This window comes from Cryptomeria japonica, chromosome 11 (genome assembly GCF_030272615.1).
Source record: "Cryptomeria japonica chromosome 11, Sugi_1.0, whole genome shotgun sequence".
Classification (NCBI taxonomy): Eukaryota; Viridiplantae; Streptophyta; class Pinopsida; order Cupressales; family Cupressaceae; genus Cryptomeria; species Cryptomeria japonica.
The window spans coordinates 544461719-544483788 of NC_081415.1; the positions used below are offsets into that span (position 1 = coordinate 544461719).

At 38.5% G+C, this 22070-nt stretch overlaps 1 protein-coding gene across 3 annotated transcripts in view; it reads right to left on the bottom strand.

The window, feature by feature from the left end:
• The window catches only part of LOC131041705 (uncharacterized), a 158807-nt gene that overhangs the window by 101939 nt on the left and 34798 nt on the right, over window positions 1-22070 (bottom strand). For 2 of the 3 annotated variants that reach the window (XM_057974888.2, XM_057974885.2), the window contains exon 6: window positions 3576-3662. The exons of the other annotated variant lie outside the window; for it this stretch is intronic. In XM_057974888.2, the coding sequence (XP_057830871.2) occupies window positions 3576-3662 (87 nt within the window). The remainder of the gene's footprint in view (window positions 1-3575; window positions 3663-22070) is intronic. 3 annotated transcript variants of the gene reach the window in all.

Here is a 22070-nt window from a genome sequence, read left to right on the forward strand (position 1 = left end):
ACAAATGCAGTTATGCAAAACATGGGCAGTAGGAGACTTATCGGCAAGTTTGTGTATTTTCAAAAGTAACCGAAAAGGCTACATAGGCTTTGTCGGCAAGTTTGTATAAGTTCACAAGTTGCCAAACTTGTGACACTCACCAAATAAAGAGTTTTTAGTGCCAAATATAATTGTCATCGACGATCCAAATCACCACTGACAAATTCGCCAACTTTGTAAACTACAGCAAAATGTCGATGCATTCTCACTCATTAAAGAGATAATTATTATAACTCATACGTTGGGGATTTGAGCAAGTTGCCTAAGTTTAGCAAAACACTGACACATTCAATAAAGAAAAAGTTAGTTATGATAACTAACTAATACACTTCTACTCACTCGTTCCATACAATGTTTGCAATGATTCACAAATAATTGATTTGGTGAGATGAGTTTAGGAACTGCCCAGAGGATATCACACATACAAAGCATCTCTATTGTTTTACAAGCCGGTTCAAAGAGGATTTTCTCCCATCGAACGGAATGATGGCAAAATTCACAACAGACAAGTTCGTTGAAAAGGTCAAGAAACCTCCGACCTAACGTAATTAGCAGGAGTAAAATCAAATTCCATAGACCTTTGTGAGCATCCTCCCTGCCAACACGAAACGGACATTTCATACAGATTATGATTATGCATGCAAAATGTACAAGGCACGTGAGGTGTTGGACAGATTGCTTCGACGAAAAAAGGTCTCATCGATGCCACAATTACAGTCTGCACAACATGACCGCACATGAAGTACACTTCGAGAGAATATGTTGCAGAAATGTTATCTCATGAAATGCAATTGTGCGGGTAGACATAAACACTCGAATTGTTTGACAGAACGTAATAAAGAGATGTGTTCTCCTAGAAAGTTGAGATTGCAGCTATGTACCAAATATATATATTTTTTGAAAGTTCTTTTAGAACTTCAAATCAAAATGCAATTCAAAGGTATAGACCCCGGCTCCACAACCCGCATTATACTCCCTCATATGCGGCTCGCGCATGTAGAAGATGTGAAACATTTTCATCACTTCAAACATGAATAATGTTCTTTGGCAATTACTGGTGATGTAAAATGAAACAATCTGAAACAGAGACTCGCATCATGCCAATGTGCCTCGTATTGGTATCCAACAACAATTGGCTCTGGCAACTAATACTTCAATGTCGATGAGAAAATGCTCTAGTAGACAAGCATGCGAAAAGTGCAAGCATAGAAAAGGAACCAGAACTATTTTAGAACGTCTCAAGAAAATGTGGTCGCACACCGTGCACAATAATTGCAGTATAAAATGGATTTGTTGGAAATGCTTAAAAAAGATCCAAGGAAATGGAAGCGGTAGGCATAATGTTGGATTCTACAACCTTTTTCTATATTTTCCCTTGTCTGTAAATATGTAGAGCATTGAAACAAGTTATCGACATCTACCAAAGCATAATGGTGGGAGATTTCAGTCAGATATTATAGTTGGAAATGCTCTGGTAGATATGAATGGTAAATGTGGAATCATCGACAACTTACTCAAACGGTTTTCCAGAATGCCTGAAGTAGATGTTATCGCATGGAATGCAATACTACAGTAGACATGCATTCAAAATGTGTATCATAACAGCACACCCTTAAATTGTTTGGAAGTATACCTCAAAGAGATGTCGTCTCAAGGATTGAAATGAAACGATTGCAATATGAATGCAAAATGGATTGCACAAGGAAGCTCTCAAAATTTTCGATCTAATAAAGCTCTCTCGAACACATCCTTACATCATGTAGCTGCAGTGGAAAAGTTGACAAGAATGCCTAAAGAAATGCAGTCTCATGGAATTCAAAAATTATAGGATATGCGCGTACTATATTTAGTGATTTACAAACTTTCAAGCAAATGCAATCGGCTGGTGATAAAGCTAAAATTTGCAGCCTTCAATAGCATCCTTTCCACCTGTGTCAAAATGGGAGCTCTGGTACAAGGCGTGGATCCATCAAAGCATAGGTAGTAGATGATTTTTGTCAAGAATTAAAGTTGGGAATGTGCATTTATAAACATAGGCAAAGTGTGGAAGCAAATACAGCTCACATAAAATTGTTTGACATTGTGACTATCTAGTTAAAGTGTATGCAAAATGTAAAAGTACAAGCAACATTCCAAGACATTAAAGGGTGTGAAAAGGAAATTGTCACAACTACCTAAACAATTTGTATCTTGGTCAAGGATGTTTGGGTTGTGAAGATGCAAGAAATGCTTATATCATGGGGACATCAGATGAGCAAGCTAAAGGATCTTGTCGAAAAGCAATGAGGAGGATAAATTTTGACATCAATTCATCACGGATAGCATCTATTTTATTTTCAAAGGTTTTAATCTTCAAGACGTTACAAAGGGTCTTTATGAAAGATGTGTGTTCTTTATAGCGGATATGAAAGTATATCAAACGAAACATTAGACTTGGGAAACATATGCCTCATATCATTAGAAGGTGGCAACAAGGGATGCCTAGCAAACGTTGTCCTTGAAAGAGAGATATGGTTACGAGTACAAATGAAGTGGATGAAGATGGAGAACTGTAATGTCCCCTTTTGGATTAAGTTCTAATTAAATAATTAAAAGCATGTTTAATTATTTAAGAAGCCATTAGAGTAATTATGTAATATTATTCCTTTCAAAAAGTACATCATAAGGATGATATTATATAATTACTTAGGTGACTTGATAAATTAGGAAATCAAATAAGTCACCTTTAATTCAAAAAGTGAAACAAAAGAAAAGAAAATGAAAAGACAAGAAGAAATGGAAGGCCAAGGGACATTCAGAAAGTTATAAACGAGCATTGAGAAAATTGATTGAACAGGTTGGGTTTATTCATTTCTTGGTTTAACCCTGCGAGGGTCTGGAGATTTGGATTTGGTCCATATTAGCCTTCTTGAGGACGAAATCCCTCTTGAAGAAGACTAGCTACGGTGGTGAAAGATCTACTCTGGCTGGTGTTTGTTGAAGATATCAAACATATCTGTTGTCGGTATATGGATTTCCAATCCTTCTGTACATCTTGTATTTGTGATTGGGAAGTTTTTGATACATCCAATCGTTTTGTAAGTCCTATGGCTACAATTGGAAAGTTAATCCTGTTCAATATGGATGTTGAGTTTCGATTGTTGTTTGGATTGTTGTTAAAAGAACACTTGCACCTACTCATATGTACAAAATCTACATAACAATGATGTACATAAAAAGGTATATAGATTTGTTACAAAATGAAAATATAATTATTCTGTGTGTCTTTCATGGCGGTTCAATATGGATGTTGAGGTTTGATTGTTGTTTGGATTGTTGTTAAAAGAACACTCGCACCTACTCATATGTACGAAATCTAGGTAACATTTTTGTACATAAAAAGGAATATAGATTTGTTACAAAATAAAAATATAATACTGCAACAAAGAGAAGTTCACTATTACACTACTACTTGCTACATATCCAGTTCTTTTGCTTCATTAGCACTTTCATTCCAAATATAAAGAGAACGAATATTTATAAGAGTTTCAAAGAACCTCCTCTCGAGATAAATGCTTGTATTTGTCTATTAGTGGGTGACCAACATTTATCACATTTGCTCCTGCCTGTTTGTAGTATAACGTCTGCATAGAAATTTCAAAAAGCACGTTCTCACATAAAACCATCAATTAGAATTAAACAAAATTATCAAGAACACAAGCTAAACAATTTCACTTGAAATACCATGAACAGTTCTCTCAAATACTTGGTTTGATGAAAAGATAAATTGAGACTACAAACAACATACAAAACTACTAAAATAAAATATAATAGATTAGTAAGGAAATGTTTCATTTGTAACAAAGATTTAAATAACATTAACAATGGTTGAAGTATTTCCTTAATAATGGAAATTTGGCATGCTTATCTAGTTTGAAAATTACCAAGCATATGACGAAGTATTGTTAGTATCATGTTTGTCATCACTGTTACACCCTATTGTGTTCTTTTTCACACATCGTCCCATTGCAAATGGGGACCCCCTTGTTTTTTCTTTTTAGGGTTTTACTTTGACGTCGCAATTGCTAATCACCATTTGTTTTGCAAATGAGGAGTTAAAGTTTTCATCTCGACCCAAGTAGAGAGTTCATGCTCAGAATAGTGTTTGAACGTTGTCAAAGTGCTTAGAATATCTCAAGGACGAGGATCACAATTGCTTTGTGTCATTTTTGACAACTTTCTATTTTTAGGAATTTTTACTTTTTTGTTTTTTTTCTTTTTTCTAAAAATAGAAAGTTTGTTTTTTGGCACTTTGGGCACATTCTGGGAAGCAGCTTTTTTGGCTTGCCTTTTTTCTTTTTTTGCTTTTTGCTTTAAACTAGAACTTGGGTTTTGTTCCTCATGTCATTTGGTCACCGCCCATGTTGTCGAATTCGAAAAATTCTGCCTCCAAGTACAAAACGCAGGGTTATGTTTTTTTTTCTTAGGGTTTTGATCCTCAAGCCATATCATTACTGCCCATGTTCTCGGAATCAAAAAATTCAGTCTCTAAGTGTAAAAAGCAACTGGAAACCCTAATTAGGGTTTTGTTCCAAAAGATCAACCATATGATCAATGCCCATGTCCTCAGATTTGAAAAATTGTCTTTAAGTGTAAAAAGGAAGGTGGTAACCCTAATTATGGTTTTGTTCCAGATAAAACTTGGCATGAACATCGCTGATCAAGTATAAAGGTGATAATGGAGGTAGGCACATGGCTGTCCAAATGAAATTCACCCAAGTTGGAGGCATGAAATTGAACATGACTAATGGTAGGACATCCTCCAAGTCTGCCCAAGCCAAGATTGTCCAGGCTCTCCTCAATTTTGCCTAGGAATGTTGGAAGGATGGCAAAGGCAACATGAAGTGGAAGCATGTCCAAGACACATCAAGGTCCGCCTTGTCTAAGATGGCTAAGACTTGTTGTGACGGTTTCACACATCGCCCCATTGCAAATGGGGACCCCCTACTTTTTAGACCCTTTCCGTCTTTTGGCTTTGTTTTTTGGGTCTTTTTGCAACAATCTCTCCAGTCTCTTTGCTTTGCGAGTGTTTGGGGATCATAGTGGTTAAGTCTGCTTTTCGTTTGATTGAATTTGATGAAGTCTAGGGTCTGTTTTGTCAATTTTAGGGTTTTCGCCTTTAGTCCTAGATTTTAGGGGTTTTTGTTAGGGTTTTGGAAAAACTGAACATATCATTGGAATCAAGACCCCTCAAGGAACCTCCCAATAAAATTTGAGCGAAAACGGAGCAACTTTCTATTTTTAGAAGGTTCCTATTCTTTATGTCTTCATTTGGCCAAAAATCAAACGTACTATTTTTAGTAAGTTTTTATTTATAGTAAGTCATCTTGCATCCTGTCTTGGGGTCTAACACTGACGTTTTGAAAAGTTTTCTATTTTTGGAAAGTTTGTTTTGACAGGACCATTCAGGCAAACGATGAAGATCAAGCATTCACGAATATTTCCAATTCCAGAAAGTCAAAAAGTAGACAGGATCAATCAAAAATGGTTGTGTTGGCATCAAGTCTTGAAGTGGAAAGCTCAAAAAAAAAAATCATCCAAGTCTGGAAAGCAACAAAAAAAATCCTTCAGTAAATCAATTTGACATCCAAATGAAGGAGTCTAGCATCAAGGAGGGAAGAAAAGATGAATTTCGTTCCCTCGGGCAATCTAGCGCCCAAGCTAGGAAGAGGGTGCCAACAGTAAGGGGTCATGGAAAGATCAAAATGCATTGAATTCCAAGCCTAAGTCAAAATTCTACCCTAGAAAGTAATAGGGCGCCAAAACCACCCTACCATGGACTTCATGAAAAGTCAGTATTCCTTCCTCCTAGCAAAATTCCACCCTAGGCATCGCAAATTCACATAGTCTTGGAAAGAGTGCTCAAGGAAGGAAATCCTTGCCTTGGTCAAAATAGCGCCCAAGAAGGTCATAGGGCGCTAAAGTTGAGGGTCCTTGGAATGCATGGAAATATGATGAATCCTTGGCAATGATAAAAATCCGCCCAAGGTATGGTGAAGGCGGCAAATCCAAGGGATGGTGGAAAGTCCAAACAAAGTATGAATTCCTCCACAAGCAAGAATAATGCCTAAGAAGGTGATAGGACGCTAAAGAAGGTAATCCATGGAGAGCATGGAAAATGCCAAGTTCCATGCACAATTAAAAATGGCACCCATGTCTTGAGATAGGCGCTAAACTAAGGCGCTCATGGAGAACTTTGAAAATGGTGAATTCCTCCCCTATGAAGAAATTCCGCCCTAAGAGTTGAAAGAGCGCCAAAATGAAATGCACAGAAAAGGTCCAAGTTGATGAATTCCTCCACACATGAAAACTCCGCCCTACTCCTCAGGAGGGCGCCAAACAGGGAGATAAGGGAAAGATTGCAAAATGAGTGAATTCCTTGACAGGCACAAAATTCCGCCCAACACTCGGGTAAGGTGCCAAAGGGAGGTGGTGAAGGAAAAGATGAAAAATTGTAAAATTCCTCCTTCATGGATAAATAGCGCTCAAGGAAGGATTAAGGCATTAAAGAAGGGAGCATCAAGGAAAGTCCAAGATGGAAGGAATTCCATCACAGAGGAGAAATAGCGCTTAGGAATGATGAGGGGCGCTAAATTAGAGTGTTCAGGAAAAATGCACAAGGCATGGAATTCCTCCTCCAATTCAAAAATCTGCCCAAGGCATTTGCATGGCGCTAAAGGAAGGTCCACATGGAAGATGGAAGGAATTGTGAATTCCATGACAAGGTCAAATTTCCGCCCCAAGTCAAGTCATGGTGCCAAATGGAGGTAGGAATGGAAAATATGAAAAAAGGATGAATTCTTTGCCTTATGAGGAATTGCGCCCTAGGGAAGATTCAAACTCTAAAACTCCATTGTCATGGAGAATCAAAGAAAACCATGATATAAAGAAATCTACAGAGATGAGCTTGAAAACGACTAAGGCATGGAAGAAGTGCAAAATGATGAAATTCCACCATGCAAAGTGAATTCCACACCCAAGCCGGAAAACTGAGGAAATTATCTAAGGCATGAAAATCCAAGGGGTCAAGGAGGAATTGAAAAGCGGAAATCCCCTGTGAAAAATTTTGGAATTTCCATTTTTAGACACCAAATCTTGTCAGAATCCAAAATTTTTTACAGATTTAGAATCATGGGAGAATTCTCTCCCTCCTGGACTTGAAACCCTAATTTGTGGAAAATTCCTTAAAAATAGGAAACGTGCAAAATTGATGAAAAATCTTCTCCAAGGCAAGGAAAATTCAAAATCTCAGGAAATTCTTCCCAAATGAAGTTTTCTCCCTCCAAGGTTTTCTCGCCAAGTGGTAGCCGAGTCAACGCATGCTAAATTGATGAAGCATCTCTTTGCATGTAGCTGTCACATATATGGCATTATGGCAGATTCCTTTTGCATGCAGCCGTCACGTTTAGAAGATGATGGTGCATTTATGGTATCATGGGCAATTTTTGCATGAGGGTGCATTCATTGTATAGTGGGCACTTTTTGAATGTAATGGTTAATTAATGCTTTATGGGTGCCATTTCTAGCAGGCGATAAGTTTTTGAGAAAATAACAGTGAAACATTGTTCTCTGATGGTGTCCACTTAAGTTATTTTTTCAAAGCTTGCATGGTTTCACCTTCCTCACTTAGAGTAGAAGTAGTATAGTGCTTTGATTTCAATGGAGAATGTAATGGTGTTTGATGAATTTCCATGGTTCATACTTTTTGCATCTTGCTGATTGTAAGTTGCAGTGTAAAGTTAGCCTGAACCCCCTAAATTTATGCTAAGTTCGATTGTGGATGGTCGTTTGGATTGCGCCGTTTTTGGGTATTCAAATGTACTTTCTTGATTTGAAAATCCTCTAGCATCCCCAGAAGATTGCACCGGTTCTTGCAGAGTTGTAGTTGATCTTGGCGAAGCAGAGCTTGGTTTGTTTGGAATTTGTCCACCAAAGCACTATTCATTGTTATCACTGCCCTTAGGAGTAGATTTAGATCCTTCTAAACCCTTTCCCTTTTACTTTCAATTCATTTTAGTTCGTTCGAAGCAGAAGCATCACAGATTCGCTATATCCGATGATGGAGTTCCAGCCACAGCAAAGAAGTGAAAGAACGATGCAAACGTAAGGCCCCTTGGATTACCAGCAACCACATCAGCCAACTGAGTCACGTCTGTAGCATAAAGGAACCTTGGAGTCAATTGTTTGAACTTCTTGCAATCTTAGCATGCAATCGCACTTTGATCAAGAGAGAGTGAAGTGACCGTTAGGCAACTTTATTCTGTGTTCGACGTAGTCATAAAAAATACGTCAACAAGACTCTTCAAAGTCCGCCTTGGCATGGAGTCTTCCAAGTTGGCATGACAAAGAAGATGAATTCCTACCAAGCATACATGTCCAAGCATCTTCAAAGTCCGCCTCATGCACAAGTGAAGTTGTCCAACACATGCTAAACTCCTACCTTCAATCAACTAACTCATGGCAATGGTAAAGCTAACACCTACATGCAGTTGAAGAGGAAATCAAAGAATGTCCAATGATCTTCCAAGTCCACTTCATGTCCATATGAACTTGTCAGCTATTGGAAGTTTTCCAATCACTCGCAAACCCCTACCTTCAGTTAAGAAACCCATGGCAAGAGTTAGTTAAACTCCTACCTAAGGTTAAGCTAGCAAGGTTTGAAAGATGAAAGCTAAAATAAGGTTGGCACAAGGTCTTCCAAGTCCGCCTAAGGAAAAACAAGGTGAGGTTTGGAAGGTAAAAAATTAAGTTGGCAAAGGAACCTCAATGTTCGCTTAGAAGACAATGTCTAACATGCCTCCAAGTCCACCTTGGCAAACAACCTTCCAACTCTGCCCAAGGCAAGCACAAGGTAGACTCTGCCTTCCTAAATCAAGTTGGCATAAAGCTTGCCAAGTCCGACAAAGACACATGTGAAGGTGGATAAACTAACGATGCAAAACAAACAAGGAAAAGCTAACCAAGTTTAAAGATGTCCAAAGACTATCCAAGTCCGCCATGGCATAGACAGCTTCAAGTCCGCCATGGTGAATATAAAACAAAGTCAACAAGGATAGAAAAACATGTCCAAGCCTATTCAAAGTCCGCCTTGTCCATGAAGACATAAAGTCCGCCTAAGGTTGGACGATAAAAGCATGATATAAGACACTTCAAGTTCGCCATGAGGAAAAAAAATTAAAAGCAAGACATGGCTAGAGATAGATAAGGAGAAAGCGTGTCCAATGAGAACCAAAGTCCACAAAGACAAGGAGAGGAATAAAAGCAATAAAGCATGGCATAAAAGAATATCTCTAAGACACTTCAAACTCCGCCAACTTGAAGAATATAGGAAGGCAAGGAGGAATACAACACAAGCAAAGCAATGTCAACACATGATCAAAGTCTACCCTCTTCATGACATGACAAGACAGCTCCACCTAGGCACAAGGAAGATGGCAAATGAAAAGTAAACTTCACCCAAGTATAAAGAGATGTGGTCAGGCACATGCCAAGTCCGCCTTGGCAAGGATACATCCAACTCAGCCCAACAGATGAAAAAACAAGGCAAAGGGCTTGGACATGATCAAGAAGAAAATAAAGTTTTGCCAAAATAAATTGTCCAAACATCTTGGAAAACAAAATTTGATCAAAAACAAGAAAGGTAAGACATTAGAACTGTTGTCCTCATTTTTGTTTTCAAAAATGAAGGACCATTACATAAAAATTTTGTGAAAAAAATAAAAATTTTACTCTATGGCACGCTTCCTGAGGCAAGATTTCGACTAATCCTTGGACTGGCTTAATCCTCAGTCAATCCTTGAACTACGTTTCGAATTTTGTCGCATTCTGGATTCGTTTGCTATGTCTTTCCTTCAATTTCGGGTTTTTTCTCCCTGACTGCAGGTGGAGAATTTTCCTTGAACTACAAGTTTTAATGATTTCCATTGTTTTGGTCTTTGTGGGGAAATTTTTAGCTAATTACAAGTACACTTTATTGAAAAATAAAAACTTGTAATTTGCTTTTTATTTCCCCCTTGATGCTTTTTGGCTTTTTCAGTTAAAATAGGGATTTTTTGGTTAAGTTACAAGTAAAATTGTAATTCTTTTCTAAAACCCCTACTTTAATGATTTTTGCTTGTAATAGGGATTTTAAACCCCTATTACATGTGTGCAAGTGAATTATAGCTTGTTGTAGGGATTTTATTTTCCCTTTACAAGTGATTTTAAACTTACACATCTCTCTAAAAAACCCGATTTTGCCTAAGAATGAGAAAAGTGCATTTTAAACTTGCTATTTGGTCTAAAAAACCCAATTTTGCCTATAAAGTGCATTTTGGAATATTTTAAACTTGCTACTTGGTTTAAACCGATTTTTGCCTTATAGTTGAAAATAATAGAATATTAAAATAATGTTAATTTTAGTATTAATGCTCAATAGTGTATATTCTATTTTAGTCAAATCGTCTTCGATCTTCTCAGCAGTTTCTTATTAGAAACTTGCTATTCTTGTAAATATCCTTGTATTATTTATGAGCGTCTTGCTCATTCTGATATTGAATCAATTCTTTGAAATCCATTGCGTGTCTCGCATTGTTTTATGGTATCAGAGCTATAGGAGGAATTTTTTCGAAAAATTTTTAATTCTAATTTCCAATTAGTGGAAATTTTCGAAATTTTTTTGGTGCTATCACATGGACTAGTAAGAAGCAGCAGGCAGTGGCTCTCTCCTTGACAGAAGCAGAGTATCGGGGAGCAGTTAAGGCATCTTGTGAGGCGGTTTGGCTTCGACGAATGCTTGCGGATATGCATGTCTCCCAAGCAGGTCCTACTCCCTTGTTCTGTGATAATCAGGGAGTGCTCAAACTCGCCAAGAATCCAGTCTTCCATGAAAGAACCAAGCATGTGGAAACTCATTGTCACTATATTCGACAGCTGGTTGAAGACGGATCCATACAATTGCTGTATGTTCCTACCTCGGAGCAGCCAACAAACATCTTCACCAAGCCCCTTGGTCCTGATAAATTTGTAAAATTCAAGGGGTCTATAGGTGTAGTTAATAGATTGAGCATTAAGGGAGGGTAATAGAATATTAAAATAATGTTAATTTTAGTATTAATGCTCAATAGTGTATATTCTATTTTAGTCAGATCGTCTTCGATCTTCTCAGCAGTTTCTTATTAGAAACTTGCTATTCTTGTAAATATCCTTGTATTATTTATGAACGTCTTGCTCATTCTGATATTGAATCAATTCTTTAAAATCCATTGCGTGTCTCGCATTGTTTTAGAAAAAGTTCATTTTAAACTTGTTATTGCATCCCCAAAACCCGAGTTTCTCCAATTCATGCAAATTCGAACTTGCTATTTGTTCCAAAAGACCCGACCAGCAAGGAGAAACGTTTTTGTTGAAGATTTCAAAGCAAATTTTGTGGAGATTTTCTAGGAAGGAGAGGCGTTTGGGATTCCATCCTATTCTCATGCATTTGCAAACACTTTTCACGCCATTTGGGGTTTGCATTTACTGTTTTTTGGTCTAAATCAGCAAACATGTGGTTCTTTGGATCCACATTTTAGGTGATTTTTTCTTCACAAAGCAAAAAACTCCTAAGGCGTTTTTGCCTCTCTTGCCTAGGCGTTGAAGGTGGATGAAGATTCGACCCTTCCTTGGGCCATTTTATTTGCCTTTGATGCCATGTTTTTCAGTTTATGACGTTTTTCAAAAATGTGGCTAGGGTTTGGGATTGCGGTTTGTGTTTATTTAAGAGCTATTCTTCTTCATTCCAAGATTGATTGCATCTTTTGGAGAGGCATTTTCAGTTTCAAACAACGTATGTTTTCTTTTCTTTCCTTGTTTCATTTTCTTATTTTCTTGTTTTCTTAGTTTTCTTTTCTAGTTGTAAATTTGTAAATATGTTGTTCTTGTCCCAAAAATTGGTTTTGTGAGAGAATTTTTCCCCTTGATATGCAATTTTTGAATTGCATTGTTCTTCCCCATTTTCCCTCTTTACTTGTATTCGGGATTTTAAATCCCGATTACAAGTTGGCTGGAAATCTTTGTTCTTCCCTTCAGTTGAAGAATTTAACCATTTTTGGTTAAAATTCCAAGTTAAAAAAGTGTGAAATACCCTTCCTTTCAAAATCGGGTTTTAAAAACCAGGTTACATGTTGAAAAGTTCTTCCCATTTTCATGAAAATGACATTCCCGGATTTTCCCATTTTTATCCATTCATTTCACCCATATCCATACTTTCCATTTTCGTCATTTTCCGCAAGTCTAATTCTCATTTTCCATCCATTTCTCCATTTGCAAATTTACAAGTGTACTTGCATTCGGGTTTTAAAAATCCGATTGCATGTATGCCCTTTCCAACTTGTATACTTGCGAAAATTTCCCCAAGATCCGAAATTGGTCAACGCCAAGATTCCCCCATTTCCATTTATTTCCCCTCTTTCTCTCACAAAGCCATAAAGTTCAAGAGTTGAAGTTTTTCCCATTTGAAGAAGGAAAAATGTTATTTGCAGATGAATATGATGTTCCCTTAACGCTTTTAAGTCTTCATCACAGTATTTCAGGTTGTCCGTTAATGTCAGATTTGTCGTCATCTCCAATTCCAAAAAAGATGAAGTACAAATATGACAAGTACCAAAACGAAGTTGCGCCTTCCCAAGTTTCCTCTCCTTTGGATCGTATCAGAGATACAGAAATAGGGCATGTAGACATGACAGAATTTATCAAGAGGGTTGAGGATCCACAAGATAGCAATATGCAGCAGTTGTTGGACAGCCATATCCATCACGCATCTTCTTTCTCGGTGGCTGCCCTAGAACCTAAATTTGTTCTCGCTTGCGCTCATCACTTTGACAAGGAGACAAGAATCATTAAAAAAGTTGATGGCGAAGCAATAATCCGCCTTGATGCAGACACAATTGAGAAGGTCTTCAGAATACCTCCCGCACCTGTTTACATGGAAATCTCCAAGGAGAGTGCAACTGAGTATTATGTGAAAAGGGAAAAAGATTGTAAAAAACATATCAACAGGTGGATCCATGAGCCTCGAGCCGCCTTCTCAAGGTGGGCTAAGTTGTACCGCTATGACTTCAAATGGGAAATAGGAGACATCGTAACCCTCCTCAGCAGGATAATGGGCCGTGAACATTCTAATGTTCTTGAGCCCTGGATGTACCATATCATCATGTTCATAAGGCAGTCCCATCATATATCATGGGGAGAAGTCATCAGCGATGCCTTGTGTGAACAACCTGCAGCAGTTCCTTCCACCATGACTTTCTACATGAGCTCATATTTGGTGTACTTAGCAGCATCACTTAGACATTTTCCAAGTCTTTCTACCAAGGGTGATCACTCGCTTATACCAGTTTGGGAATATTATGATCAGTTGTCTTTGAGACCCAGCAAATTGCATTTCAGAAGAGTTCAAGATGCATTCTTCGGTTACTTCATATGTCAGTTTGACAGAACTCTAAAAAACAAAAGGGTATCAGATGAGGCATGGGAAAGGGTGAGTGAGTATGGATGCTTGTTTCTACAGTTCCCGACCTTCACCTATATGAGAATCGGATGATATAGTGGGCAGCCATACATGCTTCCTAGATACCCAACTGATAAGATCATTCTTATGGAGTTGGGAAGACAAATCATGGTTGTCCACACTCATCAATCTACCAGACACAAGGTTGGAATGGGGATCTCTACAACAAACCCACTAAAAATTGGCCGGTATTCTCTTGTCACATCCGTTAAAGCCAAGGCCATGGAGACTGAAATGCAGTAAATTAAGCTCAAAAGGTTTAAGTCCAGAGCTGATTATGATTACCGAGGTATGAAGGAGAAGATCAAAAAATCCTTTGTGCAAGTGCATCGCATTGAGGATATCTGGGGAGATCTCCCCACAGAGGTCGAGGTTCTGAAGATGGATTACTACAGGCTCACTATTGAGCAGGTTGTTGATTTGAACTTGGTGGACATTCAACAAGGGATGATTGATGATGGGCACGTACTTGATCCTGAATATATTTCACGAAGGGTTGAGGAAGCTCCGCTTGCTTTAATCCAATGGTCACACAAGGAGTGCATATCCATTCTTGAGAGGTTTCAGCCTATCTTGGCTAACACCAACGCTTGGCTGAAAAGTAATGTTGTTAGACTCGTAAAATCAAGATTGGAAAAGAAGATGATTATACGGGGCCTCTTGGTCGTAAGTCCGAGATCTAGGTTGACAAAAAGGAAGGCGCATCATCTTCAGGCAAAAAGATCAAATTGCGAGTTAGTCGGGCAGTAGTGTTTCCTCCTGAGGAGACGACAGTTCGTGCAAAGGAAAAGTCACGATTTCATGTCCAAGTGATCGATTTGGATAATCGAGAAGAAGGGCAACAATCTGATAATGCTCCCAAGTCTCCAGCATCCAACTCGCCTCATGAGATTATTCCTCCAGTTTCCATTGAGACGCCCCTTTCTCCTCCTGACTTGCTAGTTGATGAATCTCCTTAGAATGCCATTCCTATTTCGGCATACGAGCCACCTCCTGATCATCAACAAGAGAATGTGCAGGAAGTTCCTGAAGATACTCCTGTTTGTGTCCAACTGTCAAAAATTGATACCTCCACTTCTGGTTTTGAAGAATTCATGAGGCAATCTTCATGCCCATTGGCTACTGAGCAAACCGTGGTCGCCATCCAAACAAATATTCCTCCCAAGATGACCACGGTTATTCAAACAGAAACTGCTTCTCCTTTGCCTACAGCTGCTACAAAAGGAGAGTTGATGGTTTTACCTCCATGGCTTAGTTCTTTTACTCCAAAGAGGAAGAAGCAAGAAATCTCACCTGATGCCTTTGATTATCAGCAACTAAAACAATCCAGATCCAAGGTTGCTAAAAAGGCCAAGACTATCTCCAGAGTAACTATTGACAGCAACAAGATGAAGGTAGCTGAAATTGTCGAACCCATTGCAGATAAGCCACTTGAAGAAATGTCAGCTGCTGATTACAAAGTTACAAGGATAGAATTGGGTAAGCAAACGCATGAGGTGATTAAACATGATGCTCAGTTTTCTGTAGCTTCACTAGTACAGCGATGTGATGAACTTCTAGCAAAGAAAGATAAGCTAGAAGAGGAAAATCGACAACTTATAGCAGATGTTCATAAAATCACAAAACCTGCTACTGAAGGGAGTAACTCCATAGGTTCTTCCAGTTCCCAAGAATCAATTCGTGGAGTGGAAAGGGCTTCTCAGAAGGTACAAGCATTGGATTCCTGGGTTGATCAGCTTCATGATCTATGTGCACAAGTGATGAAGGACATTTTTCAGATGATGTCTAAGTTGGAAACCGTTGAAGAGAAACTGGATCAGATTTCGGATACTTTCAAAAAGAATCTGGAAAGTGTTGAAGATAGTTTGACAATCTGGCATACCATGCCCCAACAACAGTTGACTGTTCTATAGGAGCATGCCATCATCTCTTCTAGGGTCATGTACTTGGAATTTGAAGAGCTTCTGGAAAATAAGGCCCTTGTTCTTAAATCCCTCATTGAGGAGATTGGTGATACAATGAGATTACGGGGTGAAGTTTTCCGAGATATTGTCTCTCATTGTGAAAAGGCCTCTTGCAACATACTAAGTCAGGATGGAGAGCTGATTCCAGAAGAAGAAGTTCCTGCTGATTTACAGATGAGGATACATAATCAATGGAGGAGCGAACAATTCTCGGTCGCTTCAATTCAAATGTTGATGAAGCACCAAATCTTTTTGCATGAAATCCAGTCCATCTTGGATAAAAACAGCTCTGCACTCCTCCGATGTCATGATACTATTGTAAAGACCATAGTTGTTGCCAAGAACACCCATGAACCGGATCCCAATGAACTACAAATGATCATCCAGAAGTTTGAAGGATTCATGTCTTCACGTGCTACAGCTTAAGTGTTTTTCAGCACTTAGTTGTATTTTTCCATATTTGTAATCTTTAGTTGTAGTTTTTCTTTTGACAAGTTACATGTAAAAGTCTTTTTGTAAAACGCAAGTTAACTCATTACTTGCACTTTTGTAATTACATGTAAAGAAACTACAAGTTGTGTTCAATTAGGACTATAGTTGGAATAAGCCTTAGTTAGTTATTGAAGTCTTAGTTAGTTATTGAATAAGTCTTGGTTAGTTATTGAATAAGTCTTGGTGGTTGAGAGAATCTCTCAAGTTAGTTAGGATCCTCCCACCTTTTTCTCAAAGCTCCTCTTCTATAAATACTTGAGGGGTCTATTGTAATTTTTATCTTTTGGAAAGCAAGCAAAAACTCTACCAAATTTACAGCAAAGAAGCCTTTGAGCTTTCATGTGTAAATTCAAGAATTGAAAGGAATAGAAGAAAATTGTTCAAGCTTTGAGTCTTTGTGCTACATACTCGAGTTTGTGTTCTATATTATCTTTCTTGCAAGTGTTTCTTAAAGAGCTTAATCACATCTAATTTGCAATCTTTGTGCTGCAAGTAGTTGAGGTTAATATAGATTAAAATAAATATTTTGTTGAGAAAAGTTGCAAGTCTTTGTGCTTTCACTTGTTCTTAGGAGAATTTAGGAATAGATTTTGTGAGAAATAGCTGTAAGTCTTTGAGCTTATACTACTTCCCATTGTTTTAAGTAGAAAAGAATAAGATATTACAATCTTTGAGCTGTTATATTTTGTTCTTTATAGCATTAGTATAAAAAAGGGTAGATAGGACTTCACATAATCAAGTCTTTGAGCTTGATATTGTTGTCCCGTCCCGAAGGAAGTGACGGAAGTCTTTGCGCTTTAAGGAAACTTCATTTCCTTTCTCACATTTCATTTTGAAAGTGGTTACTACCGTTTATATCAAATCGCTATCATTTTCTGTGAAGAGAAAAAGATATTGTCTTTCTTGAAAGAAAAAGAAAGATTGTTGTCCCATCCTATTTTATTTTCAAAGTTGTAGTTAGATAGGGGGAGCTTTCCCTTAATTAGGAGAGTGTTACTCACACGCTGTGGTTGAAACCACAATTTTGTATATTTCCCCAAGTGTACAAAATTTTCAACCAATAAGAATTTCCAAGTTCGCCCAGGCATAAATGGAATATATGAAGATGCTTGCACCAGATGGAAATTCGCCTATGGCTCAGCGATAAGACATGAAGACAATTGACTTCCCATGCCAAAGATAGAGAATGGCTGAAGGGAAAAACAAAATTGACAAAGTAGCACATGAAATGAAGGGTTAATTAATTGAATGGGTTGGAAAATAAAAGTTTGACACATAAAAAATGGTTGTGGAATTTTCCACAACCAAAAGAATCAAATTTTGACTAAGTGTTGGAGAGGAAACAAGAAGAAATAAAGAGGAGATTGAATAAAATTGTTGGTTGGAAAATAAAAGTTTGACACATAAAAAATGGTTGTGGAATTTCCCACAACCAAAAGAATCAAATTTTGACTAAGTGTTGGAGAGGAAACAAGAAGAAATAAAGAGAAGATTGAATAAAATTGTTGGTTGAAAATTTTGTACATTTGGGGAAATATACAAAATTGTGGATTCAACCACAGCACACGAGTAAAAACTCTCCTAATTAAGGGAAGGTTCCCCTATCTAACTACAACTTGGAAAATAAAATGGGATGGGACAGCAATCTTTCTTCTTTTTTCAAGAAAGAAAATATCCTTTTCTCTTCACAGAAAAGGATAGCAATTGAATAACAGCAGTAACCACTTTCAAGTGAAATAAGAGAAAGGAAATCAAGTTTCCTGAAAGCGCAAAGACTTCCGTCACTTCCTTCAGGACGGGACAGCAATATCAAGCTCAAAGACTTGACTATTGGAAGTCCTATCTACACTTTGCTCTACTAAATTTTACAACGAATAAAAGATAACAGCTCAAAGACTGAAATAATCTATTCTTTTAACACAAAGACAAGAACTAATGCAAGCTCAAAGACTTGCTGCTATTTCTTCTCAAACAGTAATTTTTCCTCAAGAATGGACGCAAGCTCAAAGACTTGCTGCTCCTTCAAGAGAGTTTCCTATTTTAATTAATCTTCTCTGCTTGCAGCTCAAAGACTTCAAATCAAATTGGACTAAGCTCCTTTAGAAACACTTGGCATAGAAGAAATAAAAGATTCAAACTCAAACATGTAGCTCAAAGACTCAAAACTTGAGTAATCCTTCTTTATTATTCTTCAAAAACTTTCAATCCACATACATAAGCTTAAAGACTTCTTGCTGTAAATTTGGCAGAGTTTTTGCTCACTTTCCAAAAGATATATTTACAATGGACCTCTCAAGTATTTATAGAAGAGGAGCCTTGAGAAAAAGGTAGGAGGATCCTAACTAACTTGAGAGATTCTCTCAACCATCAAGACTCATTCAATAAATAACTGAGGCTTCATTAAGTAACTAAGAGCTACTCTAACTAACTAGGACTTATTCCAACTACAGTCCTAATTGGACACAACTTGTACTTGCCTTACATGTAATTACAAAAGTGCAAGTAATGTGTAACTTGCATTTTACAAAAATTATTTTTACATGTAACTTGTCAAAACAAAATTACAACTAGAGATTACAAAGGAGGGAAAATTCAACTAAGTGTTGAAAAACACTTAAGCTGCATTTTGTGAAGACACGAATCCTTGAAATTTCTGGATGCTCGTTTGTAGTTCCTCGGGATTCGGTTCATGGGTGTTCTTGGCAACAACCATAGTCTTTACAATAGTGTCATGACAGCGGAGGAGCGCGGAATTGTCTTTATCCAGGATAGACTGGATCTCATGCAAAAAGGCTTGATGTTTCATCAATGCTTGAATTGAAGCTGCCGAGAATTGTTCACTCCTCCATTCATTATGAACCCTCATCTGTAAATCAGCAAGAACTTCTTCTTCTGGAATCAGCTCTCCATCCTAACTTACTATATTGCAAGAGGCCCTTTCACAATGTGAGACAATACCTCGATAGACTTCATCCCGGAATCTCCTTGCATCACTAATCTCCTCAATGAGGGATTTAAGAACAAGGTTCTTGTTTTCCATGAGTTCTTCAAATTCCAAGTACATGACCCTGGAAGAGATGATGGCGTGCTCCTGCAAAATACTCAGCTGTTGTTGGGGCATGGTATGCCAGATTGCCAGACTTTTCTCAACGCTTTCCAGATTCTTTTTGAAAGTGTTGGAAGTCTGATCCAGTTTCTCCTCAATGGTTTCCAACTTAGACATTATTTAAAAAATGTCTTTTACCACTTGTACACATTGATCATGAAGCTGATCAACCCAGGAATCCAGTGCTTGTACTTTTTGAGCAGCCCTTTCCACTCCACGAATCGATTCTTGGGAACCAGAAGAACCTATGGAGTTACTCCCTTCAGCAGCAGGTTTTGTGATTTTATGAATGGCTGCCATGAGCTGTCGGTTTTCTTCTTCTAGCTTGTCTTTCTTTGCAAGAAGATCGTCACACCTTTGCACTAGTGAAGCAACAAAACACTGAGCATCATGTTTAATGACCTCATGTGTTTGCTTGCCCAATTCTACCCTTGTAACCTTATAATCAGCAGCTGACATTTCATCAAGTGGTTTATCTGCAATAGGTTCCACAATTTCAGCTACTTTCATCTTGTTGCTATCAACAATTACCCTAGAGATAGTTTTTGCCTTCTTAGCAACTTTGGATCTGGACTGTTTGAGTTGCTGGTAGTCAAAGGCATCAGGTGAGATCTCTTGCTTCTTCCTTTTCAGGGTGAAAGAACTAAGCCATGGAGGCAAAGTCATCAACTCACTTCCAGTAGCAGTCGTAGGCAAAGGAGAAGCAGTTTCTGTTTGAATTACTGCGGTCACCCTGGGAGGAATATCTGTTTGAATGGCGACCACGGTTTGCTCAGTTACTAATGGACATGAAGATTGCCTCATGAATTCTTCAAAACCAGAAGTGGAAGTGTCAATTTCTGATAACTGAATGCAAGTGGGATTATCTTCAGGAACTTTCAACACACTTTCTCATTGTTGATCAGGTGAAGGCTCGTATGCTGAAATGGGAACTGCATTCTGAGGAGACTCATCTATGAGCAAATCAGGAGGAGAAAGAGGCATCTCAATGGAAATTGGAGGAATGACCTCGTGAGGCGAGTCTGAAACTGGAGACTTAAGCGCATCGTCAGATTGCTGCCCCTCTTCTGGATTATCCAAATCGATCACCCGAACATGGAACCGTGATTTCTCCTTCCCACGAGTAGTCGTCTCCTCAGGAGGAAGCACTACTGCACGACTAACTCGTAACTTGATCCTTGTGCCTGAAGATGAAGCACCCTCTTTGTTATCAATCTGAATCTCAGACTTCTGTCCAAGAGGCCCTGTAGAGTCATCTTCTTTACCAACCTTGATTTTGATAAGTCTAACAACATTACTTTTCAGCCATGCATTAGTGTTGGCCAAGATAGGCTGAAATCTGTCAAGGATGGACACGCACTCCTTGTGTGACCATTGGATCAAAGGAAGTGGAGCTTCCTCAACCCTTTGTGAAGTGTATTCAGGATCAAGTATATGCCCGTCATCGATCATTCCTTGTGGGATATCCGCCAAGTTCAAGTCAACCATTTTCTCAAGAGTGAGCCTGCAGTAATCCATCTTCAGAATTTCGGCTTCCGTACAGAGATCTACCCAGATGTCTTCAATGCGATGAACATGCACAAAGGATTTCTTGATCTTCTCCTTCATACCTCTATAATCAAAATCAGCTCTAGGTTTGAACCTCTTAAGCTTGATTTCCTGCAATTCAGCCTCCATGGCCTTAGCCTTCACAGATGTGACAAGGGAGTATCGACCAATTTTCAATGGGTTTGAGCTAGAGATCCCCATTCCAACCTTGTGTCTAGCAGACTGAAAAGTATGAACAGCCATGATCTGTCTTCCCAACTCCATAAGAATTACCTTATCGGTTGGGTATCTTGGAAGCATGTATGGCTGACCATCATAGCATCCAATCCTCATATAGGTGAAGGTGGGAAATTGCAGGAACAAACACCCATACTCAGACACCTTGACCCATGCCTCATCTGATACTCTTTTGTTTCTGAGATCCACATCAAACTGACACATTAAATATCCGAAGAATGCATCTTGGACTCTTCTGAAATGCAGTCTGCTAGGTTTCAATGGAAACTGGTCATAATATTCCCAAACTGGTATAAGCGAGCGATCACCCTTGGTAGAAAGACCTGGAAAGTGTCTAAGTGATGCTACTAAATATACCAAATAAAAATTCATGAAGAAGGTCATAGTGGTAGGAACTGCTGCAAGTTGTTCGCACAAAGCATCGCTGATGATTTCACCCCATGAAATGTGATGCGACTGCCGTATGAACATAATGAATTGATACATCCATGGCTCAAAGATATTAGAGTGCTCAAGGCTCATCATCCTGCTGAGAAAAGTGATGGTGTCTCCTATCTCCCACTTGAAATCACAACGGTACAACTTTGCCCATCTTGAGAAGGAAGGACGTGGCTCTTGGATCCACCTATTGATGTGTCGCTTGCAATCTTTTTCCCTTTCCACATAATACTCTACTGCACTTTCTTTGGTGATTTCCATATAAACAGGTGCAGGAGGTATTTTGAAGACCTTCTCGATTGTATCTGCATCAAGACGAATTATAGCTTCACCATCATCATTTTAATGACTCTTGACTCTTTGTCAAAATGATAGGCGCATGCAAGAACGAACTCAGGTTCTAGGGCAGCCACTGGGAAAGAAGATGCATGATGGATATGGCTGTCCAATAGCCGCTGCAAGTTGTTATCCTGTGGATCTTCTACCCTGTTGATGAATTCTGCCATATCAACGTCCCCTATTTCCATGTCCCTGATGCGATCCAAAGGAGAAGAAACCTGGGAAGGTGCAACCTCATTCTGGTATTTATCATATTTGTATTTCATTTTCTTTGGAGTTGGCGATGCCGGCAAATCTGACATTGACTGTGAACCTGGAATGTTGTGATGAAGACTTAAAA